This window comes from Caenorhabditis elegans, chromosome V, assembly GCF_000002985.6.
Source record: "Caenorhabditis elegans chromosome V".
NCBI classification, from domain to species: Eukaryota; Metazoa; Nematoda; class Chromadorea; order Rhabditida; family Rhabditidae; genus Caenorhabditis; species Caenorhabditis elegans.
The window spans coordinates 6,773,899-6,797,849 of NC_003283.11; the positions used below are offsets into that span (position 1 = coordinate 6,773,899).

The 23,951-nt window shown below is 35.9% G+C and overlaps 7 protein-coding genes, 1 non-coding gene and 1 pseudogene across 10 annotated transcripts; 4 read left to right on the forward strand and 5 right to left on the reverse strand.

Annotated features, from left to right (window-relative positions):
• Positions 1-362: 362 nt before the first annotated feature.
• srh-28 (Serpentine Receptor, class H) lies at positions 363-1,910 on the reverse strand. The gene is made up of 5 exons (NM_001380678.2): positions 1,530-1,910; positions 890-1,469; positions 764-842; positions 603-716; positions 363-547 (listed from the first exon to the last, which is right to left on the reverse strand). The coding sequence occupies exons 1-5, from the start codon at positions 1,733-1,735 to the stop codon at positions 453-455; spliced, it is 1,074 nt and encodes a 357-aa protein (NP_001367940.1). The 5' UTR covers positions 1,736-1,910; the 3' UTR covers positions 363-452.
• Positions 1,911-2,098: 188 nt separating this feature from the next.
• Positions 2,099-3,413, reverse strand: srh-29 (annotated as a pseudogene). The gene is made up of 6 exons: positions 3,241-3,413; positions 2,850-3,193; positions 2,571-2,804; positions 2,414-2,464; positions 2,222-2,335; positions 2,099-2,172 (listed from the first exon to the last, which is right to left on the reverse strand). Coding segments are annotated over exons 1-6 (990 nt in total).
• Positions 3,414-6,567: 3,154 nt separating this feature from the next.
• Positions 6,568-9,296, forward strand: ZC404.15 (uncharacterized protein). Its single transcript, NM_001269141.3, has 4 exons — positions 6,568-6,813; positions 7,066-7,186; positions 8,781-8,963; positions 9,055-9,296. Exons 1-4 carry the CDS (start codon positions 6,775-6,777, stop codon positions 9,228-9,230), a joined length of 519 nt encoding a protein of 172 aa, NP_001256070.1. The 5' UTR covers positions 6,568-6,774; the 3' UTR covers positions 9,231-9,296.
• On the reverse strand, positions 9,289-11,005 carry spn-4 (RRM domain-containing protein). Its single transcript, NM_072316.7, has 5 exons — positions 10,955-11,005; positions 10,803-10,907; positions 10,694-10,756; positions 9,930-10,645; positions 9,289-9,876 (listed from the first exon to the last, which is right to left on the reverse strand). The coding sequence occupies exons 1-5, from the start codon at positions 11,002-11,004 to the stop codon at positions 9,755-9,757; spliced, it is 1,056 nt and encodes a 351-aa protein (NP_504717.1). The 5' UTR covers position 11,005; the 3' UTR covers positions 9,289-9,754.
• A 553-nt stretch (positions 11,006-11,558) lies between these two features.
• On the forward strand, positions 11,559-13,966 carry spe-39 (Spermatogenesis-defective protein 39). 2 transcript variants are annotated; one of them, NM_001392537.1, is made up of 9 exons: positions 11,559-11,697; positions 11,870-12,023; positions 12,070-12,277; positions 12,329-12,490; positions 12,541-12,677; positions 12,733-13,048; positions 13,101-13,263; positions 13,314-13,417; positions 13,470-13,966. In NM_001392537.1, exons 1-2 carry the CDS (start codon positions 11,593-11,595, stop codon positions 12,017-12,019), a joined length of 255 nt encoding a protein of 84 aa, NP_001380005.1. In that variant the 5' UTR covers positions 11,559-11,592; the 3' UTR covers positions 12,020-12,023; positions 12,070-12,277; positions 12,329-12,490; positions 12,541-12,677; positions 12,733-13,048; positions 13,101-13,263; positions 13,314-13,417; positions 13,470-13,966. The 2 variants fall into 2 exon arrangements, with proteins under 2 accessions (NP_001380005.1, NP_504718.1); NM_072317.8 differs by having other exon boundaries at positions 11,863-12,023; positions 13,470-13,887.
• An 87-nt stretch (positions 13,967-14,053) lies between these two features.
• On the forward strand, positions 14,054-14,562 carry ZC404.2 (ABC transporter permease). Its single transcript, NM_001269142.2, has 3 exons — positions 14,054-14,085; positions 14,265-14,359; positions 14,407-14,562. Exons 1-3 carry the CDS (start codon positions 14,077-14,079, stop codon positions 14,510-14,512), a joined length of 210 nt encoding a protein of 69 aa, NP_001256071.1. The 5' UTR covers positions 14,054-14,076; the 3' UTR covers positions 14,513-14,562.
• On the reverse strand, positions 14,540-18,767 carry gck-2 (Mitogen-activated protein kinase kinase kinase kinase). Its single transcript, NM_072320.5, has 8 exons — positions 18,656-18,767; positions 18,468-18,605; positions 18,358-18,419; positions 18,219-18,304; positions 16,999-18,165; positions 16,640-16,944; positions 15,684-16,205; positions 14,540-15,093 (listed from the first exon to the last, which is right to left on the reverse strand). The coding sequence occupies exons 1-8, from the start codon at positions 18,760-18,762 to the stop codon at positions 14,991-14,993; spliced, it is 2,490 nt and encodes an 829-aa protein (NP_504721.1). The 5' UTR covers positions 18,763-18,767; the 3' UTR covers positions 14,540-14,990.
• A 1,523-nt stretch (positions 18,768-20,290) lies between these two features.
• On the forward strand, positions 20,291-21,873 carry ZC404.1 (Polyprotein). Its single transcript, NM_001359779.2, has 5 exons — positions 20,291-20,369; positions 20,575-20,679; positions 20,726-20,800; positions 20,851-21,039; positions 21,091-21,873. The coding sequence occupies exons 1-5, from the start codon at positions 20,341-20,343 to the stop codon at positions 21,230-21,232; spliced, it is 540 nt and encodes a 179-aa protein (NP_001346717.1). The 5' UTR covers positions 20,291-20,340; the 3' UTR covers positions 21,233-21,873.
• Positions 21,874-23,119: 1,246 nt separating this feature from the next.
• ZC404.17 lies at positions 23,120-23,268 on the reverse strand. Its single transcript, NR_068964.1, has one exon. It is a non-coding gene; the product is annotated as an Unclassified non-coding RNA ZC404.17 (non-coding RNA).
• Between the last annotated feature and the right edge of the window lie 683 nt (positions 23,269-23,951).

Sequence of the window (23,951 nt, forward strand, 5' to 3'; positions counted from 1 at the left end):
CAAAAAAGATGAATACTTGTGATGAAATTCTTTAAAAAAATCAAAAAGAAAACGAATCGATAAATAAGAACAAAATTCTAAGAACAAAAAAATAACAAAAATAACAACAAAAAAAAGTTGTAAACAACTAAATACGAGAAACGCAGAGACATTGGCGGGCACGCGACGCAGTGCGGTTGCTTAAATATAATTTGATCTACCCGTTTGACCTCCCAATTATTAATTTCTCGTTTCTTTTACTATTTCGCTTTTTTATTTTCTTCCCCCACGACTTCAAAGTAGCGCGCATTCATGCAAAATGGTTTCGCTACGCGCCACCCATTGACTTTTAAATTATTTTTAAATCAAATAAAATACACTGTACATATTTATTCACAATTTTATTAAAAATTTGGACATTTTTGGAACTGAGAGAAATATCCAAAATCTCAAGAAACATCTACTGAAAAAAATCAAAGTGAAACCACAAAATGATTTGAAATAGTTGACAAGGAGCGGCAAGCTTTTTCATCTTTGGAATTAATTGAACACGTTATAATTGAAACTCCTGAAAATAAGAATTAGGCTTAGTTTTACGCATTCCTATTTTATTGATGGCTCACCGTATTTTAGATGCGATAGGAAAATTGTTCTATGTGGTTTATTTGCAATGATCATTGCCAAAGTCGCTGCGGCTCCATGGACCATTGCGAAAGTAAGAGATATTGCAACCACCACTGAAAGAATTGTAATGTTTCTAAATTTTACTGAATTTGCTACGTACATGGGTTGTTGACTCGCATTTCCAGGCCAACAATAAAAGTAGAGAACGGGAATAATAAAAAACTGACGATGATGGATATCTAGAAATTTATTTTTTATCGAAAAGTCAGGTGCTTAAAAAATTCACCTGAAACAGCAGTGCTTTGATAGACATTTTTTGAGCTTGAACCACATGTCGTGATAGCCTATGCTTCATTCTGTTTAAAATTTGAAAAGCAACTACTGGAATGAAAATGCAAGCAATAATATACAAGAAAAGACTAATACTGCAGAGTTTCAAAAATAAGGAGAACCGAAAGTAACTGCCACTAGCCACTACATAACTTTCCGACCAAAACCTCGCTGGCATATTTCCAGCCAATAATTTGTACCAGAAAAATTTCGCATTATCCTGGTTTTCATAAAGCAATGCAAAATTGGAAAGAGAGCACACGGATGAAATATAAGTCCCATATACGAACAAATGTCCAAATCTAATTGAAAGTTTGTAATATTGAAATGTTATTGGTAGAACACTTTTTAGTCGAATAATTAACAAATGTATCATTGTGCACGCATTGACTTGATATAAAAGGAATACAAGAATTAATTGAAAAAATGTGTGAAAGTTGAAATATCCCAGCAATCCTTCAGAATTCAAACCGACAACTGGAAGTATTACTACTGGACGCATTAAATAGAACCCAAATATTTCCCCAATAAAATTTCTGAAGTTCATATAATTGAAATGCGCTTTATTTTGGTCATATTTCCATGTTTTAACTTACAGAAAAACATGATTTTTCAAAACCGATGTATAATGTTGTTGGAGTTGATCAGTACTAAAATACAAACAATAAATCCCTTCAATATAGATGGGAATCGTTAAAATCGGTAAGATTAAAGTTGAAATCAAATATTTTCTGATTACCGAATCTTGTTCTTCATAAAATAATGATAAAGTCTGATTTGTACTCATTTTTTGAATGAACATTTCAGAAAACATTGCTACAACTCAAGCCAGCTCACTGGGTAATCAAATAAAAATGTAATTGAGTTTAAAGACAAGCGATAATCAGAATTTGATTTATTGATGTATGACTTCAATTGATACTGCGTGGGAATAAAAAGCGATAAGTGTGTTAACGTTGGTGTGCTCACAAAAATTTGAAAATTGTGTTGATGGGGATCACATTGGCACTTTATTGAAAGCATAAATTATCACAATTCTTGAAATTCATAAACCGAAGTGTGTGTTTTTAGGTTGTGATGCAGTCAAATATAATTATATGTTGAAGAGTTCCAAAGTACTTTTTTTCTGATCAAGTTCGGGATATTCAGGAAATTGACCATTGATTTAAAGATACGGTATATTAAAATGTTGTACTAAGTTGCTTCGTTTTGGCTGTGTACAAGTGACAAATGATACAACTGCAATTCCAAAAGTAAAATAAAATTTCAATGCAAATTTAACTGTTACCCCAAGACCATTGTGACGACATTGTATCACGAAACGGCTTATTGCACAGAAGATGAACAACTGTGGATGCATATCCATGGCTCAAACCGATGAGAACAGCTATTTTGATAATCACTGAAAAATGTTTGAAATATTATTTTTCTCTTCTGGTATTTACAACATTATTACAGTAAAAGAGAAGAGTTTACTCACTTGTATTTTTGATAAAACCTGCAACATCAGACAGCTCAACATAACAGCAACCTGGAAGCTTGAAGTATAGATTTTAAATTTGTGCTCTTGCTTTCGTGATGTATGTGGAATTTATAGACAGAGGCAGCAGAGTTTCATTAAAATTCAATCTAATTACCTGGTATAAAATTGCTCGTAAATGTCCTCTCTGAGCTTTCACTACTACTTCTGAGAGGTTATAACTTGTTTTGTGAATAATTATAAGGCATATCGTGGGCCCTGATATGCAAATAATTATGTAAATTGTCAGACAAATACTCAAGGACACAAGAAGAGTACCATGGTGGGGGTTTTTAGAAGATGAAACTGCATACTTCGTCGACCACAGCACTTCTGGTACCTGGCTGACATTCTGTAATTTTTTAGGTAACATAAATAGACACGAGAGTTTCCAAACCGTAGAAATGAACAACTTGGCTTCTTCCTGATTTTCAATTGCAAGCAGTATAAAGTTACTGATAACAAAGCCGACAATGTAGCTAAGAACAATAATAAATATTCCTAACTTGATAAAAAGTTTGTAATATCGGAAAGTCATTGGAATGATAAATTTCATTCGATACATTGTTATATGCACAAGTATAACAATATCCATCTGAACTAACATGCAAAAACCGTATATTTGCAAGAATGGGTGTACACCAATCATTGACTGCAGTCCATTACAGTAAAAGCCAACAATTGGGGCAAAAACCATTGGACGAAGAAGTTGCAACCCGTAGAAGTCTTCACAGATACATCTGAAACTAATTGTATACATTATGTTATTTTAAACAGTTATAACTACCCTATTATATGAGCAGTCAGAATAATGACTTTGAAATTGTGTGATATTTTTAAAAATACAAAAAATAACTTTGAGACAGATGGGTAGTGTTATAAATGATATAAAATTGAGAATCGCCATAAAAACAGAATAACTGAAATCAATTTCAGCCAAATCGATTTCCACGCGACTCATTTTGTATATTCTCCTCAACAGGTGTACGCATTTTATAGCATTTTTGAGGGGAGCTAATTTTGTTACACTGCAATTGGGTGTTACATTATTATTGAATTTGTGATTGCAAATGAGGTTTTTAAAATGTTATCTTTAATTATGAGAACACTGTTCAGAGCGAATATTAAAGCTGTATTGAAAAACATTTTTTGAAAATTGTGTGCCAATATCCTTTCTCGTTGGGTCTGTAATCTGCCACAGACAGTTATTTAAACATGACGTACATTTTTCATTTCAGTTCATTTTTTTGAGATACTGAAAATTGATTTTCATTTAAAACGAAATTTCCAAGTTTTTGGTTAATTCAATTTCAGCAGTTTGACTCAAAATTCCAATTCAAGATACATCATTCTAGACTTTAGTCAAGCTCCAATGAACCATATGTTTTTTTTTGATTTATCAGAAATACACCTAAAATAGTGTTTCCAAGAAAATTCTGTGGGATAGGAAGTCAGAAGCATGGTGAATCAACGTGAAATTGGAAAATATATTCTAGTTTTAATGCGTCGAGGCAACATTGTTACTGTTAAAAGTCATTCATAAAGTAAAAAATACATATATTACTCCTCAAATAATCTAACTAGAGGAATTCGGAATTTTTTGCAACATCATCCTTTGAGCAGCGTTTTTTTTATTCTGTCTAAGATACAACAAATTGACATCCCAGATTGTTTAAAGTTATGTTTTTTTTAAACAGTTTTCACTTTTTATCCAGGGTCTGAAAATCACTTTCCCAACTTCAGCTTCGCTTTTAAATGAAATACGGTTGGGGCATCAATAGTTCAGCATCCATGTTCTGCGATTACGTGCATCTCTAAAACCGAACCCATTTTTTAATGCCTAAACTTGGGTTCAAGAGGGTGAATCCCCTCTTCTTCTTTTTTCCATTTTAGCAGCATCTCTTATTTTTTCGTAAATCAAATCAAATCTTTGAATGTCCCAGTGACCTACTACTAATAATAACTGGCCAAAAGTGAGACGAGGAAGTCGAGAAACGAGAGACATGTAAAACCGAGAAGCATGTAGCTTTGAACTCTGTTGGTCCCGTGCAGAAGCTCCCATTCTTCCTGTTTTTTTTCTAGTGTGAAACCTATATTATTCCTCACTCTCACAAAAGACCAAAAAGTCGTCGACGCGTGCGCGCGTTCAATTGAAGACAGCAGCAGTTTCTGAGCTTTTGATAAATATTTCAGAAGAGTTTCACCTCCATTCCTCCCACAATGATTTCACGTAAGCATAACTCATTTGATACTTCTTCTTTTCAGCTGTCTTCAAGAAATGAATTTGTTCAAACATCGTGGGATTTCCCTGAATTTTTTTCTTGGCGTGTTTCCTGGAAACCTGAGATTTCAATGTTTTTCGTCTTCAAATCACTAATTATTTTGTATCCAAAAAAATTGTCTAGAAAAATATTTTGGAAAATTAAAACTTTTGCCTCGAAATGTTAAATTGTAATTGAAGGGTTTTGGACTAAAAGTAGACCTGGAAATGTTGTGTCTGACTATTATAAAATCAAATTGTTCTTGTTTTAAAAGATGTAGCATTGTCAAATTCCAAAACATAGTCAAAAATGTTGCAAAATCGGGAAAGAAAAAATATCAAACCCGTGGTATTTACCCTAATAGATTTTTCTCCAAAACAATACTTTGAAACAAATCAGCGCTCAGGGCGGCGGCAGTAATTGCTGGCTGACCTGAAAATAGAGTTGTGCAGGCACCAAAACGCCTGTCTCCCTGCCTACCTGCCTGCAGTCCTCGCTCAAATATTGAACTTTCAACCTTCGGGAAAAGTAGGTCAAAAACTCTGAATCTTCTGGATTAAATTAAAAATGTTTTTAACATACGTAAATCTATATTTGAATTATTTTCTGCACGTAGACCTCCTTGATCTAAATTTGAATTATTAAACTCAGACATCATTTAATCGAAAATGTCATGTATTTCTATGTTTTCTGCAGGAAGTCATCATAAATCGCTCGCCCCCATTTTATACCGGACAGGATTAAATTTCATTTGACACTTTTGCAAATAATGATGTCAATATCTTATTTTATTTTTTTGATTAGGCATCTTGTTCTATTTATCCATATAATTCATTTTTCCAAGCCAGACATATTTGGCTGATCAAAAACTATTTCTTCTTTCGAGTAGCCTCAGTTCTGGTCCATGTGTCCTAATAGTTTCAACCCATCCGGTGTCTACATTTCTTTCAATTCTTCTTTTCCGTTCGATCCGTTATTATTCGAGTTGTGCACAAGTCTTTTTCTCTTACTCTTTTTCATCTTTAGGAGACCACACCCTCCCACAGCTTTCTTTCGACAAACCGCTTCTTCTTTTTTATAGCATTCCATTCGGTTAAGTCCGCCTCCTCTGTCCTATGGTCCCAAACTTTCTCTCTAAATTTCCATAATTTCTATCATCTGTCAGGACTAGAAAAAAGAGTTCTACCGACTTTTTCAACTTGTTTTTTATAAAATTTTGCCATTTTCCTGACTTCTCCGACAAGTCGTTCGATTCAGTTTTCAACTACTGTATTTGTTTTTTTTCTGTTTTTTCCCAGTTACACTTTCTACACGTTTTTGTGAAGTAGTCAAGGTGAATTTCCAAATTTTAACAAACTTTGAGAAAAATTTGTGGTTTTGAAAAATTTAGTGAAAAGTAGTGGCTCATGTTTGATGTTTTAATTTACAATGCTATAATTTACAAATATTAAAAAAAAAAGTAACAATTTTTTAGAATACAAAATCAGTAGGAAACATTCGTTTTTGGATGACTTTTTGACTGTACATTTTTTGAAAATTCAAAAGTTATTGGAATATGGCTGGCAAAGCTGATTTGGTTATTTTAGCCATACATAAATGTTTTTTCATCAAATCACCCCCCCCCCCCCCCCCCAGGTATTATTCACATTCAAACAGCAATTCTCCTCAAATAATCGTGCACCACACCGCTTAAATTTGACAGCTTATATTCTCGGTGGTCTTCTTTTTTCAAAAATATAAGAAAAAGTATGTGTACCTGAGATCTAACAAAAATTAAACCGAGATCACAGTTATTAAAGTGAAGGTATTGGGAGCAAATCTGATGGATTCACATAGTTTCCAATACTTTACGAATCTAGGTGGCCAATCTTCTTTGCATATTTACATGTGGTCAAGAAATGTTTTATTTGAATCTGAAATTATTTACCTTCCATACTTTGTAAACAACAAACATCCGCTTATTCAACCAATGATTTTTCGAGGATCATAACAGATTTTAAAATTGTACGTTTAATTTAAATTTCCAGACAATCAAAACACAAGCTTCGACATGGATTGACTATGGACATGGACACAGCTTATCCTGTTTATTCGTCTATGGTGAGCTACAGTTTGATCGCCATCTATAGGAAATCCAAATGAAAGAGACCTAACAAATACTTGGAAAAATGTAGTTTTTTATTAATTGCACCTGCTTCTAGAACAAGAAGTTCGTGCTTCGATCTCTATTCAATATTATTTCCTTATTCTGTAAAAGCCTGGGCGGTTTCCGGTTGAAAGGCTTGAAATGAAGATGAGAGAGCAATTCGTGGAAAGTGAAAACTGAAGGTTGATGACGTTGCTTTATTTCAGGAAGAGTGCACTGCTGAATGTGGATCCTTGGTTTCTTACTGCATTGGGCATATGCCGAATCTTGTGTGCCAACTCAATTTTGTTGCATTTTTAGCTGTTATCTTTTTCGCAATTTTTACCGGTATGCTTACAAGCTAAGTCTATAAGGACACTGGGTCCTATCAAAAATTCGAGGCTGCGTGTGACGTCACGCACGCTTAAAAAAATTTTTGTACAAGGACATCTTATTGATTCTCATTTAAGAAGAAATAATGATAATATTAAAAAATATATATTGTACGCGAAGTGCATGGAGGGATTGCATTGTGCCCATAATCAAATTCATTAAGCAAGGGTTGAGACCAGAGATGATTCGTCTCTACTCGGCTAACAAATATTATAGTAGGGAAATATAAATAAATATAGCAACGGCTTCTCCTACGCCAAGCGTTATGTTCTTAGTCCGAGAGTTTGGCAGTTAACTCGAAAACTGTCCACGTTTCGGAAAACGATGTATACCAAAATGTTCAAGAATACGGTACCCGGTTCTGGCACGACAATTTTTTGTTAAATCCGGTTTTAATGTTATATTTGATTTTTTGTAAATAAATATTTTTTTTTTCCAAAAAAATAATTAAAAATTGATGAAACTTCCGCAGCAATGAATTTTAAAATGCAGTACTCATTAAAGGCACACAACAATTTCCATGTAACAAAAATTGTCGTGTCGAGACCGGCTGCGGTATTTTTGGCGGAAAAATTGCAAAATTTTGCGACTGGATAGTATAACCTAGGGTGTAAATTTTGAAAAAGTAAACATTCGTTAATTCTTGTTCATATGCTATTCAGATGTTTGCTCTCATCTTGATTAGCCTATTTAAAGAAACCAAAACAAAACTACTGTAGTCAAAGTTTTGTATCAATTAAATTGGCGGAAGAAGCCGTCGATGTTTGTTCGTTTTCATTCAGAGCACCCGTTCGTTTGCTTTTTTCGGTGAAACGAGTAAAGGGAGTAATTGCAGACGGAACTCTTCGTTTCTTGTTTGTTTTAACTCGTCACTGAGCTCTTCTCATGTTGATGAATAAGCGGTGAACGCAAAGCAGGCAAAGAGATGCATAATCCGCGGTGTGCTGAAAGAGATTGGGTGAAAATAATTGCCTATTTTGAAAGTTGACGTCAAAAAATATGGAAAGAAAATAACTATATTGTTTTTGGGAAGAAAACGAAGATGGTGACAAATTACATGTCGGGATTCTTGTTTTAGTGTGTTAAGGGGCCATTCCTATATGATATTACGAGAACACTGAATTTCAAGAATGCGTATTGAGCAAAATATCTCGTAGCGAAAACTACAGTAATTTTTTTAAATGACTACTGTAGTGCTCGTGTCGATTTTCGAAAATGTTTTCTTTTCGAATTTGGACAGCGGGTTTCAATTTTGCTTCGCTTTTTCGAATTGTAAATAATTTTAATTGATAATCGCTGCCAAAGTTCGAGAAAATATTTTCGAAAATTGAGCCCGTAAATCGACACGAGCACTACAGTAGTCATTTAAAAAATTACTGTAGTTTTCGCTACGAGATATTTTGCGCGTCAGATGTTGTGCAATTCGCATTCTCAAAATGTAAATAGTGTTCCTGTAATATAGGCGCTGGGGAATTTTAGAGAAAATCAAAATCTATAGGAAAAAACTATGAAAATTCCAAGTTTGCCTAATAATGCATATTTATTTCAGGTATCTTCATTCCTGTTTCGTGCCTATTTTGTTGGGTAAGCGGTGGTTGTCGACGATCGAAATCCCGTCGAATGTCCTTCTTCGCAACACTTTCAAGTCGTCAAAATCGAAGTCGACGTGGCACAGGAAATGATGAGGAGCGAAGCAGTTTGTACCCTTCCTCTCCACCCACTCTTCAAATCCGTAAGTTTCTCTCTCTCTCTCGTGTTTTCCCATCCATTTTGAAGTTATCATCAAAAACCACAAAACTTCAAAATTCACCAAACTTTTCCAGCAGCATCCACAAAGTGCCGACAGCCATCGTCCTTTTCTCTTCCCGCAGTCTCTCACGACGTCATTTTAGAAGAGAGTGAATCTTCTGATCATGAATGGAGGAAGGCCAAGAGGTGCCGAAAGATAACATTTGATCTCTCAATGACACGCCGGGATAATGATCTTTCACAACTGTGATTAAATTCAAACTGAAATCTAGTATTAACGGGTGATTTTGAAAATAAAACAATTGAATATGGCGAAGCACTTCATTTGACTTCGAGCAATACAGGAATGCAAAAATAACTGGCGAACACAGCGTCTATAAAATACAAAAAAAACAGAAAGATGCTCAGAAAATACAATACGTGGGCACATTCAATAATGTTAGCAAGCGAGGTAGGTTAAACGGACTGGTAGTATATTTTCAATATAGAAGATCTGTTTTCCGATTGCTAATGTTGAGTGTATGTGAGAGATGGCAAAATAGGGAAGATGCTGAAACGCATTCCTACAAAATAACACCGGGGGGGTCGATATAGAAGCTACAGGGAAGAAAAACTAGCAACGAATCATTTGACAAGGACAACGAGTGTCGCTGTACAAGAAGATTCCGTAAAAAATTTGTTAAAGCTTTTTGGTTAAGTGAAAGTTTAGGGGTGTTCGATAAAATGCAAAACACGCAGTTAGTAGAAATAAAATGGGCGTATCAGTTGAACTGATTACTGGCTTGACGATTCTTTTGGTGGAGAAACAGACTTTCCGTGGAACGATGTGGAACCTTCGTAGAGAGCAGCGAGAAGATAATCAGGGCTGTTATGTGGGGACCAATGAATCTCTTCGTCTAAAATTTGATTTTTAAATGAAAATCGACAATCTAGAATCTAAACTATTTACCTGAAACTGTCTCGCTCTCTGATGATCTCAATCCAGAAGATGTCACAGATGGTGCTCTCTTTCCTTTGTTAGCACTATTATTTCCTGATCCAAAATGGTTTGAAGTGTCGAGAAGAGCAGTAATCTGGTCACGAAGATGATGTGGGAATATAGAGTTCAACTCCACATCAGACAGCTCGTGATTCGAAGAATCAGAACACTTATTGCTGCATGGTGAGTTTTGTCTGTGCATGCACATCAGAATACTTGTTTCCGTCGTAGGCTCGCCGTTTTTGCAGAAGTATTCACCAGCTGAAGAAAGCTTGAGCTCGCTGTGCTTGGTGCATCGAGGTGGTTTGGTCTGCACAAGACTACGCGTGTTGAAAATTCCATTGCTACGGTATGGTGCCATCATGAATCCAGCTTCGGGAAAACATGTTGTGTTCTCCTTTTCCTTGAACAACTGATGCATTGGCTCAGCTCTCCATAAATTATGAGGGGCTCGAAGATCGACACACAGCTTTGGTGGTGGCAAAACTTCATTTTGTGGATTGTTGATAAGCTTTCTGCGGGTTGGTGTCGCTCTTCTCACTTCTATAATTCTTCCTTGAACATGTGATTCGTGAAGCGCAGCACGAGCTTTCTCACAGGATTCGATGGAATCGAGTGTGACAAACCCGAACCCTTTGGATCCACGATCATTTGTGACGATTTCCACACTCAGGACTCTTCCATATCTGAAATTAATATTCTTATTCAGAACTTGTTGTAAATTGAAAACTCACGCGAAGAACATTGCCGCCAAATCTTGTTCACGAAACGAGAAGGGAATATTGCTGACATATATCCTAAAAGTTTTTTGATGAATTCATTAAAACGGCACGACAAATTTACCTGTTATCTGTGAAAGAAGCCGGCTCACGAGTTTTCGGTTTGACCGATATTGGCATTGTGAAAATTGGATCTTTGTTGGAAGGATTCGCACTGTTAAACGGTAATCTGAAAAAGAAATACTTAATACCAACATTTAAAAATGATAAACATACCCATCATGTGCTCTGTGAGCGAAGTTAGTAAATATCTGTGTGTTTTGCATTCTGAAAAAAAAAGTTGAATAAAGAAAAATGAGGAACTGGGTAAAGAAAAGACAAGACAACAGAAGACAAGTGCAGAAATGATTCCAAATGATGATAAAACGATTGAAAATATAATTTCACATTTTCCCGCCACCGAGTTACAGAAAAATCTAAAATCAAAATTTCGCGCCTTTGTGATCTTCTAGATTTCTAGTTCATACGAACGTCGGATCAGGTCTAAAAGTTAATATAACTAGACAATTTTGTGTTCTATTTTCGATTAAAAAAATTATTTTACGAATTACTAGAAACTAAAGCTTTAATTCGATTTTCTTTAGGCCAAGAGCAAAAAATAATTTTATTTGATTCAAACTCGCGCTTCATTCATAAGCCCCGCCTTCGCAATCCTGGCACGCAGTTTTTGCAAGGAGCGTGCACGCAGTTGCCTTTCTTCTCTTTTTCTCGTTTCATGTCAATTGCGTTTTTTTTCTCTGCATTTATTTTTTATTGAATTCTTTTCCCATTTTCCCATAAAATTTTATCTATTTTTTCTCATTCTTATAGTTTCTTTCAGATACTTTGCAAAAGAAATGATAATATTATAAAGAATGGCCCTTCGAAGGAAATTCACTTTTGAACTTCCGGAAGACAGTTATTGGAATGAATCTGACTCGAATTCATCCGGATTGTTTGATGATTTACAATCAAAACAAGTAAGTTTTAACGTAGTTATTATATTAAGAAAAAACGAAAAAAATCTTTTAAAACTATAAACGTGACCAGATGTTTTACTTTTAAAAAATTGAAAAAAAAGTAAATTAACACGTTTCTTAATTATTATATTGCTCAAATCAATGTGTTTAACACGAAAATTAAAGCTTCAAGCTCGAGCAGCCGTCGACAATCTCTTCGGTGGCGATGAGACTCCGAAGCCGTACGTCCGACCGCAGAACCCAACGCCAACTCCCACAAATGTTCCACTGCAAATTGACGGAAGAGCTGCTGCTGTGTCAGACAAGGCGAATATTCGAATAACAGAGTAAGTTAATTACATTGTTTTATGAATATAAATAAGTAATTTGCAGTACCTCTCCTCGGGCTTCTGGCAAGATTGTAGATGATTTCTTGAACATGAAATTCGCTGAGAACGTTAACGTGGCGCCAGTTATTCAGACCGCTCCATCTGTGGTTTCTGAAGCAAGTGCAAGTAGTTTACCAAGTGAAGCACAACGTCTTGATTTGGATTATAATCGATTGAGACAAGAACATCGGAAACTTAAAGATCAGCACGAAGTTAGCTATTAAAGTTTTAATATAGAATTTTGAAGATAATTATGATTCTAGGTTCTTCGCCACGAACGGTTTCAGCCGCTTACAATCGAGGCTAGTATCAAGAGAATGCTTCAAGGGCATACTGTAACACTGGATTACTATAGGTCATTACGTGATAAGACACAACTTTTGAAGCAAGCAGTTGCCACGTACGACAATAATACAATTTTCAAGGTCCGAACAGCTATGATACTAATTTTTTAAAAAGTTATCTTTCTTTACAGATTGTGATTTTTCTAGAGAGAACTCTCAAGGAAAACATATTCTGCAAAATAATGGATGGCCAGAAAAGTGCATGCCGAGTTTACACACGACATCTTCAGATCACCGGCGAGTGGGACAAGATGAACAAGTTTTTACGGTATTTAATAAAAACTAAATTAAAATTTGTTGAAATCAATTTCCCCATTTTATAGTAGCATTGGTCAGTATCAACATGCATCTGTCATTGAATTCGAAGCTACGCGAAAATACAAACGAAATCCAGACAAGCGAGTCCCGTTGCTCCGAACCATGCTTCATGGTAGCTTCTCAATTCCTGAAATGAAATTTGAAGCCCGACAAATGGAAGCGTTGATGAGAAACTATGAAATCCAATTGCAAATGGAGAAAATGGATGCTGGAGATAAAGGAGAACATTTCCGAAAGTTTCCAAAAACCAGCTCTCTAATTGGATTACCTGCTCTATCGTCACTGTATTATTCAGCGATGTACCATTACGACGATTCACCGGTACATTACTCTTCAGAACGTTGCAAAATCATTCATAATCGATGTATTACAGACATCTGCAGCTTCTCTACCATCAGTTCAAACATTGATCCGATTCAATGATCGACTTGCCACTCAAACGATCGTCTCAGCGTTGACTCGACTAAGCCGTTGGCCAGATATCGATAAGCTACTTCAACCGAAAACTATCACCATGACGTTCAGTGCAGCTAAAAGTAATTTTGTGGTTTTAGCTGAGAAAATATCTAAATTAACTGAATTTCAGGTGTGTTCAAAGGCAAAAAATCAACCAGTAAATGGGGAGTTTCCATCAATAATCACAATTTGCTGACTATTGTAAAACGATCTCATCCATCTCCACCGACTGATGTGAGGAATAGTTTTAACAAGATACCTATTATTCATGTGTGTAAATTTTCAGTTCATCTACCGTATCCTGAAAGGCGAATCTGATGCACAAGAACGTCTTCGCCTAGCACTACTATTTGATGTTCCTGAAATGGTCATCGAGTGTCTGACACAGAAAGGAGATCGTCTCTCGCTGGCTTCATACGCGAAATCTCTGAAAACAAATTCTGTGGAATCATTCAAAGCGGTGGCGGCTCTCAACAATCCGTCGATAAAATGGAAGTAATTTTATTAATTCGCTTCAATGTACTGTACATGTTTTTTCACCCTCACCACATCCCTCATCACTTTCATAATTCCATTCACGCATAGTTAGTTGTAGAATATACACAATCCTTATCATATTATAGAGCATCATTTCACTTCTTAATACTATAACATAATTTCACTATTCAGTCTTGTAAATGATTAAGAATTATTCATTTTCACTGGTTCCTCGCTCTCTCTTTTTTTCTGTAGATGTAAAAACTTGTCGTTATAGATATTTATTTAAATAAAATTTATTGTTTTCTATCTTTTATTTATTTCTTTAAAAAATTCGCCGTGAAACTTTTTTTTACTTTTAAAAATTTCCACGACGCTTTATTTTTCCTTTATTTTTATTTTATTTCGACTAAATCATGAATAAGGTAAGTTAAAATTATTTTTGAATAATCAGAATGATTTGAAAACAAACGCGCTCCATGTCAAAATGAAAACGCTCCGCCCCCAACAGATGGGTCTCGTTAGGTATTGGCGGAAAACCACTAAATTCAAATTGACCCATGGAGCGCGCTTGCACCTCAATTTCAAAGATTTGTTGTTTCAGACAAGTAAGACTACTGCAAGCAGCTCTAAGAAAACATCAATTTCGAGTGGAAAACCGAAAACTCCACGACGAAAGAAGCCCGGCGCTGTTTCAAGGTGAGCAATTTTTCAAAATTTTATTTCAAATTCGGAATTTTTTTCAGACTTCTCACCACAGAACTACCGCTGAATTTTCTCTTCATTTACATTGTGTTGGCTGCAATGTTTACCACCCTGATCTTCTGGTCACTTAATCCGGTTAAATTCTAGTGATATTATTTCGTAACAGCTCTCCGGTTCAAAATAAATAACAAGACTTATTTTATACAAAAACACGGATGCAAGAAAAAAGGAAAAGAAAATTGCGCGTTAAACAGAAGAAGCTCGATGAAAAAGTGAATCAGGCGAAACAAAAAAACCATTTGATAATAAAATTGGGCACTTTTCGGTATTTATATGATAGGGTAAGGCAATTAGTTGACACAAAAGAAACGAACACGGAAATTGGGAGAAAATGGTGGAAAGAGCGAGGAGATCAACAAATTGATTTATTTTACAGGAATTGGTGATGATGGTGGGGGAATTTTGGTTTTTTTTCTATTAAATTATGCGTGAAATAATGATGAACTAGAATCGAGTGAGGAGAAAGCAGAATACATGAGTTGTGACCCGGTGTAGGGAAAATGTGTAGGTTAAATACGTTTTTTTCTTCTGGAAACAAAAGCAGATATATGCGATGAGAGAGATCTTATCCAGCGATTGGAGTATCCGTATGTCCCATAAGTAAGCTGACGTCACAAGTATCGCCAGAGTTTCGGGGTGACATTGGTTGCGATCGGAGGATTATTACTCTGGAAATGAAGATTTATCGATTTGCCTTTTAAAAAACTGAAAAAAACCTAAAAATTTATGAAAAAATACTTGTATATTTTTGAATTTTTCTTTGTTTTATTCTGATATTTTCATAGAATTTACGCCCTTTCAATGATAATTGTAAGATAATATATAGGATGCTTACAATTAAGTCGTTTAAAATTTGAATTTTGAAGTTTTCAGAAAAAATTTACAAAACCACATTTTTGCCGTTTTTTGGCTTTTTGTTTTTTTCGATTTTGCAACAAGAAAAATTGGATTCTCTCTTGATGAACATTAATTCCATATTTAAATCTGCGTTTTCGCATTAATGCGATATTACTTAAGTTGAATTTTTTTAAAACTAAGACAACTAGAGTTATTAAAATTTTAATAAGTTGATTTTTGTTTAAAAAAAGGTTCTTTAGAATATGGAGATTGCCTTTTTAAAATTACATTTTCATATTTAAGAATGATTTGTTTTTTCCAAAATTTGAGAATTTTTGTTTATTTTACGTTTTTTATACTAAATATCATGACTGTATTTTTTTCAATTCATTTTTTTCAATCATAATCTCAAAAATTGTACCTATCATCACCGATCACACGATATAATCGAGATACATCGCACAAATCCTGAGTATTCAGATTACTTTTCAAATCTCTGCCTTGAACTCCATTTGCATGAAAAGCGAGAATCGTTCCATCGACGACGTGTAGATATTCAATGTGAAAATTGAAAGTGAAGATCGACGGCTTCGGGCGTTCGAATCCCTGTAGATCAGTCAACACTACTTTATTGCGGAATGAAAAGCATAATGTATCTCTATCAATTTGATGCATACTTCCAACTTCAAGCATTTCGTCATCGGCAAGACTTCCGTATGATGAGTTTAAATCTCCACTGAGCTCAGAGTTATTAGTTGATGAGCAGAAATTGATCATATTGAATTGATATTCATTTGATCCAGACATTTGACCAACTCCAATGCATAATTCTGGGAAGTCTGATGTTCGTGAATTAATCAATGCAAATGGTCGAATGGGGAAACGAATGTCTTCTCGAATAGGCTCACTTCGAACCAAAACAAACTGATTCATTGGATTGTACCTGAAACAAAAACCATTTTGCATTATTATACTTAAAATGAACGAATTATGTAGTGGGAATTCTTTAAGATTATAAAAAAGTTTATGGTAGCTTGAAACTTTGAAAAGGGCTTATTTTAGCTAAACTCATTAATTTTCCGTGTCACAGCTTTTGGATATTAACTTTTTTTAAAGTTATAATCCATATAGGAACGCTTACATTTTGGATTCAGCCCTGATTCACAATTAATGTGAGATAAACTACAAAAATGTATAATAAGTAAGGATAATCAAATAAATATTTAATTCAGGCAGATGCGACATTGACAAGTTGGAAAAATTGGGATTTTAGATAAAATTAGTCCTTTTTTTTCGAAATTTTTAAACCGACATGAGAATTTTTCGAGAAGTTTAATCTGCAAAAATTAACAAAAAAAGAAAATCTCCAGATCTTACCACTGAAACAGGTGAACAGTCTTTCGAACAGCGCAGCACAAAAAGAGAGAATTTGCTTGAGCTCCTTGTCCTCGTTTCACTGTACACTGTAGTGCTCCACGTGTTTCAGGCATCCTGACAGTAATCGCTAATCGTTTTGGTACATATTTTTCGGGAATTTTGTTCAGATTTTTGCTCATTTTCAGAGTCAAATTTTTCTGCGTTAAAGCCACAAGATCATGACGATAGACGTATGGAGTATTTCCCTGGATAGCTGTTAGTCGATCCGCGTACACAAACATCCATGAGCAACGTCGATGATGGATCTAAAATAATGGAAATAATGATTTGTTAACAGAAAATTAATTTTTAATACTTACTTTAGATAGATTTCCATCCGGCATGCAGTTCGTATCGAAAGAATAAATTCCTTGTTCCGTACCAAATAACAGAAGGTGAGCACCGGTTAACGGATGAACCCATGAGGCGGCACAATTGATTTTCAGCTCAGTTCTATCCATAACTTTTGAGAAACATGCTCCCATCGGAACCTTTGGAATCAATGGCATACCGAAGAATGTCGTTAATCCATCTTCACTCGGTGTTGAAGCAATTGATGTAGAACTGAATCGATTTTTCGAATTTCCAGCAGCAGCTTTCTGAGCCGCGCGAAGCGTCCTCGGAGGTGCTCTTGGTGCTCGAAGAGTTTCATCATCATCGTGAATTACTCCGTTACCACAGTGAAGTAGTGCATCACCACCAACTACGTCTGGTAACAACGGCATTTCCTTGGCAGGAAGTGTTCTTTCAGAATGATATCCTCGATTCAAACTTCGTGGCGTTGCAGTTGGTGTCCTCCGATCTGATTCTGACGAAGTGTTCGGCGATGAGGATAGTTGTTCGAGACATCTCGCATCTAATCTCAAACCGTTCAGATGAGCAGGCAGGCCGATTCGAATTGGTGCAGCATCCGGTGTGAGAAGTGAAGGAGCATCATCCATATCTGATTCTTCTTCAGTCAAGTCATCAACAGTCTTCGACATTCGATCATAAACATCAGTTGGTGCTCCGTTAACTTTATCCAATAAATCTCTTGTCATTCTAGCTGAAAGTGATCCAAGAACAAAAGGATGGCTTGTCAGAAGCTTCTCCGGTGAAGGTCTCTTTTTCGGATTTTTCGTGAGGCACTGACGAACAAAATCATGGAATAGCGGAGTCCATCGATGCTTGTCTTTCAGGTGCGGTGGCTTATAACCACTTTTTGTCATCAGATAGAGAACCTGCATTGGGTGAAGATCAAAAAGTGGTGGCTGACATTCTCCGAGCTCGATTGCAGTGATTCCTGTCGCCCAGACATCGCATTGCATCCCGTATCCACCTCGTTTTTCAACACAAGCAACTTCCGGAGCCATCCAATACGGAGTTCCAATGAACGATTTTCTTTTTCCAATAGTAGCTGTAATTTGAGCTGCGACACCGAAATCCGCTAATTTCACATCACCGCTTGAAGATAATAGAATATTTGCGCCTTTGATATCTCGATGAATCTGAACAGATTTTTTAAAAACTTTTTTGAGGACATTATCAGTTTTTAACATACTTTTCCCATATTGTGAAGATAATTCAAGCCACGCAAAGTTTCTCGGCACACGAAGGCGATTTGAAGTTCCGAAAGTGGTCCGGTCACTGAATGATTGGTAAATTTCAGTTTATTTTTGAATTTTAGATATCAAACTCACAGTGATAGATATCTTGAAGACTTCCACCGCCGCAGTACTCCATAACAATCCATAATCGGTCTCTGAAACAAAAAGCTATTGATTTCTGAAAATTCTGAGAATAAATTCACCTTCTGATATAACTTCCAAAGTACGCAATAATATTCGGATGAGAACACTCTCTAATGACCATAATCTCCTGCTGGATTACTGCAAAATTGTCGCCCGCCTCGAGTTTGACTACTTTGACAGCTGCCAGTGAATCACTTCTGAACATTTAAAATTGAAATTGAATATGATTTTTTTTCTGATTATTAACCTGATATCTCTTGCTTTATAAACTTCTCCATATGTTCCGGAGCCGACACGTTGCAGAAGTTCGTAATCATCTGCCGGATTTGATCGTTTGATTACATCGGCACTCATTACCCCTGAAATTTTGAATATTTTTGTGTTGAAATCGAGAAACAACGTGTATAAACGATGGAAATTATCAATGAACAGCCGAAAAAAAAATCGCGAAAACTGATGAGTGGGTGGTCGGAGGAGAAAAAGACAAACAAAAAACACAAACACAGGCCGTTCGAACACGTTTCGAAAGTAACGAAATCGTATTAAACACACAATATTCATGAGGTTTACGCCTACGAACTCTTCTATTTTAGTCCAGAAAATGTGCAAAATATTTTGTTTCGAATGTTTTTATAGGAACAGAAAACACTTGATAGTTCATGGGAAAATCATGATATCGAAATAGAAGAAAACATCAATTTTTTCATACAAAATTTGTAATTTTATTTTTTAGTTGAAAAACTTGTAATTGTTTGGTTTTTTAACAGATTTAATGGAGTTCAACAAAAGAAAATATAAAAATTTGCACTGATTGAAATTTTGTTTTAAGTGTCGTCAGATATTGCGCATTGGCCGTAAAGTACCGCACACAGTGAACGCGGGAATTTAAATTTTGAAAGTTACAGTAATCCTTTAAAGGAGAAATTTTGATTGAAAAATGCGAATCTCCAACATTGAAACTTGTTGAGTTGTATAGAAGGACCGTTGTTTTCTCGTGAGTTACGGTGCAAAAACATGTCCAGTTTTTACAGTTTATTACCAAAAATGAACCATGGAATAATTGAAGGATAAGAAACTGTGGACAGCCCAAGCCTATACCCAACGAATCATATATTACGCACAATCTCCTTTTTCCTCCACAACCTCGGATGATGCTATAATATAATTGTAATTTTTCAATTCAGAACGCATCCAATCTAGTGCATCCGCAATACCCAGAATCCTCATTTTTCATTTCTCAATTTCCTTCGTACTTCCATCTTAAGAATGTCAAGGATTGACCACGTGTCATTCATTTTCTCCAACCACACCGAAGAGGCATTGTCTAATGTATTCGATGTGCACAATCCGTGAGAATTGACACAGAAATACACAAAAGTCTACATCAATTCAGTGAAACCTTATTTCTGTTCTCAATTTGGAGGTTCAAAACCAACATAGATAATCGAGAATATGGAAAGTGCGAAGACACAGATCGAGAAGCATCGTCGTGGCAGTTGTACATTAACCGATAGTCAGACGCAGACAATCGCAAGTCACGGTAGTCAACGGGGAAAGATCGTGAAGCGCCGACAACGACGGCGCCGTCGGTGTGCATTCCCGGCTCCTCTTATTCTCGCCATTCAAGCCATGCATCCTTTCCTCGCCGCCCGTCTGCCGCTCCGACCTCCCCGGTGTCTTTTCCTAAAATAATGATGAGAAAAGAAAGAAAGTGTGGAGAGCACCACCGAGTGTTGTTGTTGTCCTTAGTGGGCGCCAGAAGACGAGAGTAGAGAGTGGAAATGAGAAGAACGAGGACGGACGTCTCAGTCATTCTTCCTTTTCCTTTCCTGTTGTTTCACAGATTACGCATACGTTGACCTTGCCCTTTTGAATTTTAAGTTGTTTCAGGTCCAACTCAGAAGCATCAGGGATAAGGCGAAATTTGGAGGGATGGACATCAAGGTCCCAAGGAATACTGCGTAAGTTGGGGGCTAGGTAAAAATTGGTTTTTGAAAAACGGGTAATGTGCCTGAAGTACTAGATTCCACTCTCGTAAGAATTGTGACTGGATTCCCTCTATCAATGTTCATGGAAAGCCGTGAAATGTTTAGTGAATACTCTTGAAATGAACTATTTAACTAGGAGTTCTACATGTAAATCTTATTTCTTAATATGACCTTTCAGGGAGAAACGTGTAGCGTCTCGAAGACCATATCGTCCCAGAAAGCCATATCTACCACGTCCTCCATCTCAATTAGAAATTATTCAGCAACATGTAATGAGATTGATGTAAGGTCTACATAAAAGATTTTCAAAAAAACTTGCCGGTTTACAGAAAACAACAAGTTGAGCAAAGAAAACGGGAGGCAAAACGATTGGAGGAGGCGGCTAAGGAGCCACCTAAAATTCCGTAGGAACAGATTTAAAGTTTTCTAATTCATCAAGCAACTAAATTTTCAGAGAAAAGAAGAGTCGTAGAAAATACCGAATGACATTTGTGCCTCCAGCTGAGACGGAAGAGCAAGAGCTGCAGGGTGGTCAAGTAGAACGACGAGAAGTGGTCACTGCGCGTGACTTGGCTCGGCTCATGCCACCAGAACAAGGAGTTATTGTGGTGTGCAACCCCGAGAGATCGGTCTGCCGTATCAAGTAAGTACAAGCGATTTGTAAAAAGTGCAAAACATAGGAACAAAAGTTCAGAATAAGGACAGAAGACGTGCGAAAGGAGGTTGAAACCGTGGCAAAACCACGCTACAGTAATCCTAGCAACATGCTGATCATGACTACGAAATATGATCAGCCGAGTGACTTGGATCGGATTCTGGATTCTATTGGAGAGTAAGATGCATTATCATCATCATCATTTATAATCTATCAAAGAAAAATATTGAAGGAGTAGGAAATTTGAAAGGGGTTTCAGAAATCATGTAGTAAAATAAAACGGAATTGTTTTTTTCTCTTTTCCCCCTAATAGACTTGCATCCCCCTTTCTCTACTTTGGCAGTTTTTATCTCGGTTCTCTTCGATTTTATCAAAAAATTGTCAACTGGCAAAAGACGTGTGAAATATATCTCTTTACTTCGAAAGTTGACAATTTTTTGATAAGTCTTAAGACAACCGAGATATAAGCCGTGAAAGTAGAGCAGTGGGGGTGCAACTCTAATAAGGAAAATACAGTACCAACCATATTTTCATTATTATAATAACTATAATCTGACAAGAGATGCTGTTAAAAATTTGCAAAATTTTTCCTTCATATATATTTTTTTGAAACCCCCGAAAAATGCCCTTATTAGATATTTATCACATGTTCATGTTTTTCCTGAATTCAACTATATTTTTCCCTCATTTCTCTTATTGCATTCCGAAAATAGATACAAAGTACAAATTGTTGTCATCAACGAAAACTCACAAGTATAGAAATGAAATTAGATGTGATCTACCTTTTTTCGTTGTCAAACTTGAATAAATTTCGGCTCACTAGTACCAGATGATGCAAGTGAAAACTAGAACCAGACGGGGAATTGAAGAAAAAAAAACCACACACACACAAAAAATAGATTGGGAGAATGAAGCCAAAAGACATCTGGTGATATGTTTCTTTCTATAAAAACAAAGAATGCCTTCATGCACGAACGACAGCTAATTTCGAAACGAATGTGTAGCGGGAAAGTGTAGAGAGCGGTGACACTATTTGAATAAGACTACTAGACAGTTTCAACTAGTAACACAATTTATTTTTCCACAAACTACAACTTGAAGGCACAAAACTCAGAATGATCTTCTCAAAAGTTGACCAGTGACAGACACGGCAGCTGGCCTCGAAAAGCAAAAATACTGAAGACAGAACGTGTCCGTTTTCAATTCAAAAAATTGTTTTTGACAGCCACAAACCTGGCTCACCGGCCAAGAGATCCAAATATACGAGGATCGTTTCATCTCGTGGCATTGCGTTTCTTCAAAAAGGACAAAAGGGTGCAATTTCCCAGAGAACTGGACATGAGTGGTGGGAGAAGATTGGGTTGTTGCTTCTTCCTCTGCAGTAGCAGCAGCAGCAACGATCGTTTGATTTACCCGTTGTTATTCTTATTTTTTCACTACTGCCACTACTACTATGAGGAATGGAATGTGAGAAAGAATTGAATAAGAGGAAGAGTGGTAAAACCGGTGATTTATGTGTGACGTGGCAGTTAGATTGATCGTAGAGATATGGCCACGTGACTCTTTTGAATCGAATATATTTGAACAAATAAGAGTTGGAAAATTCTATGGAAATGTGTATTGAAATCAACATATGGTGCATCTTCAAAGATTTTCAAAAAATTTCAACGCCGTAGTACCCTTTGTTTTAAGTAATTTCAAAATAAAAAATCAAAGTTAAAACTAAAAATGAAAGCTTCAGAAAGTTCTAGCTTCCACCTCACACTAAAAACAATAAAATCGTGCTTGCATACGTAAAAGGGGAAAAACTCTGATTCATGCGACACGGTGAATCAGCTAATGTTGATAATAAACAGGACGAAGCCTTTCCAAATAGAAATTGGAATTTTTTTGGAAAATTCCTTTAGCTAAAAAATAAAATATCAAAATAATTATTGAAAAAGTTGTTCATTATATTAAAAAAAAATAATATTGTAGGTTTTAACCTATAAAACCATGTGTGAAATAAGAAAAAGTTATCCGGAAAGTTGTATTTCGCATTGGTATTGTTAGTCATTGAAGGGTTAGTGTGTGTGCACTCCTTCAACCATCTGCGTCTCTACACTCCCTCCTATCTCTCCACATTCTCTTTTAATGTTCAATGCGAGGCTGAGAGAGAATGGAACGGGTGGAGTCGTCGAGAAATTGCGCGTAGCTGGCCGAATATGTGGTAGCCGGACGGACAGCGGCACGACGCGTGTGTCTCAAATGAACCAGTCTCTTCCGCAACAAGAACAACTGATTGTTTTCTGATGGCAACTTTTCTTCGTAAAGTTTTTTTTTTGAAATGTACGAGTTTGCAATATTTTTTTTGTATTTGCTCTACTAGTAAATCACCCGACTATTCTACTACATTTTTGTTTATTTTGAATAAGTTACAAAAATTTGTCACTACAAAACATCAGAAAATTAAAAAATGAGTAATTTGCCAGTTGAAAATTTTTTCCAAAAATAGATTTTCCATTCATTTTCATTTAAAATGGTAATTTAATGGAAGATAAGTCTGCATTAGGCTTACAATTAGAAGATCACCATTTTTAAGCCTAGAACTGAAAAAGCGCTTTTTGGGTCGTAACATTTTTATTACAATATTTATTGGTTTTATTGACACTTTACCAATATGTATATAAGACACAAAGAAAAATTCAAGAACAGAAAATTGGAAGTTAGAAAGTTGACAAATAATAAAGGCCTACAAGATGGGTGGCCCGTGAAATCGTTGTCTCGGCAGCGTCACACAAAAAACAACAAAATTGCGGATGTTTACGAGAACGTTGAATTGGAACGAGCGTTTTGTCGTAAAGATCTTGCAGAGATTTACTTCCGAGAGGTCACATGATTTCATGTTTCGGACTTGTACT

Coding starts and splice junctions, on each gene's coding strand:
- ZC404.1 (NM_001359779.2), top strand. CDS start 20,341: ATGGACATCAAGGTCCCAAGGAATACTGC. Junction 20,680..20,725: donor CAACATGTAATGAGATTGAT/GTAAGGTCTACA, acceptor GCCGGTTTACAG/AAAACAACAAGTTGAGCAAA. Junction 21,040..21,090: donor AGATCGGTCTGCCGTATCAA/GTAAGTACAAGC, acceptor ACAAAAGTTCAG/AATAAGGACAGAAGACGTGC.
- ZC404.15 (NM_001269141.3), top strand. CDS start 6,775: ATGGACATGGACACAGCTTATCCTGTTTATTCGTCTATG. Junction 6,814..7,065: donor ATCCTGTTTATTCGTCTATG/GTGAGCTACAGT, acceptor GCTTTATTTCAG/GAAGAGTGCACTGCTGAATG. Junction 7,187..8,780: donor CTTTTTCGCAATTTTTACCG/GTATGCTTACAA, acceptor TATTTATTTCAG/GTATCTTCATTCCTGTTTCG.
- srh-28 (NM_001380678.2), bottom strand. CDS start 1,735: ATGTTCATTCAAAAAATGAGTACAAATCAGACTTTATCATTATTTTAT. Junction 1,470..1,529: donor TTGAAAAATCATGTTTTTCT/GTAAGTTAAAAC, acceptor TATGAACTTCAG/AAATTTTATTGGGGAAATAT. Junction 548..602: donor CCTATCGCATCTAAAATACG/GTGAGCCATCAA, acceptor TCTTATTTTCAG/GAGTTTCAATTATAACGTGT.
- spn-4 (NM_072316.7), bottom strand. CDS start 11,004: ATGCAAAACACACAGATATTTACTAACTTCGCTCACAGAGCACATGAT. Junction 10,908..10,954: donor GCTCACAGAGCACATGATGG/GTATGTTTATCA, acceptor TTTCTTTTTCAG/ATTACCGTTTAACAGTGCGA. Junction 10,757..10,802: donor GCTTCTTTCACAGATAACAG/GTAAATTTGTCG, acceptor AAAAACTTTTAG/GATATATGTCAGCAATATTC.
- ZC404.2 (NM_001269142.2), top strand. Junction 14,360..14,406: donor AAGCCCGGCGCTGTTTCAAG/GTGAGCAATTTT, acceptor AATTTTTTTCAG/ACTTCTCACCACAGAACTAC.
- spe-39 (NM_072317.8), top strand. CDS start 11,593: ATGGCCCTTCGAAGGAAATTCACTTTTGAACTTCCGGAAGACAGTTAT. Junction 11,698..11,862: donor ATGATTTACAATCAAAACAA/GTAAGTTTTAAC, acceptor CGAAAATTAAAG/CTTCAAGCTCGAGCAGCCGT. Junction 13,418..13,469: donor ATCCATCTCCACCGACTGAT/GTGAGGAATAGT, acceptor GTAAATTTTCAG/TTCATCTACCGTATCCTGAA.
- gck-2 (NM_072320.5), bottom strand. CDS start 18,762: ATGAGTGCCGATGTAATCAAACGATCAAATCCGGCAGATGATTACGAA. Junction 18,606..18,655: donor TATAAAGCAAGAGATATCAG/GTTAATAATCAG, acceptor TTAAATGTTCAG/AAGTGATTCACTGGCAGCTG. Junction 18,420..18,467: donor TTTGGAAGTTATATCAGAAG/GTGAATTTATTC, acceptor TTTTTGTTTCAG/AGACCGATTATGGATTGTTA.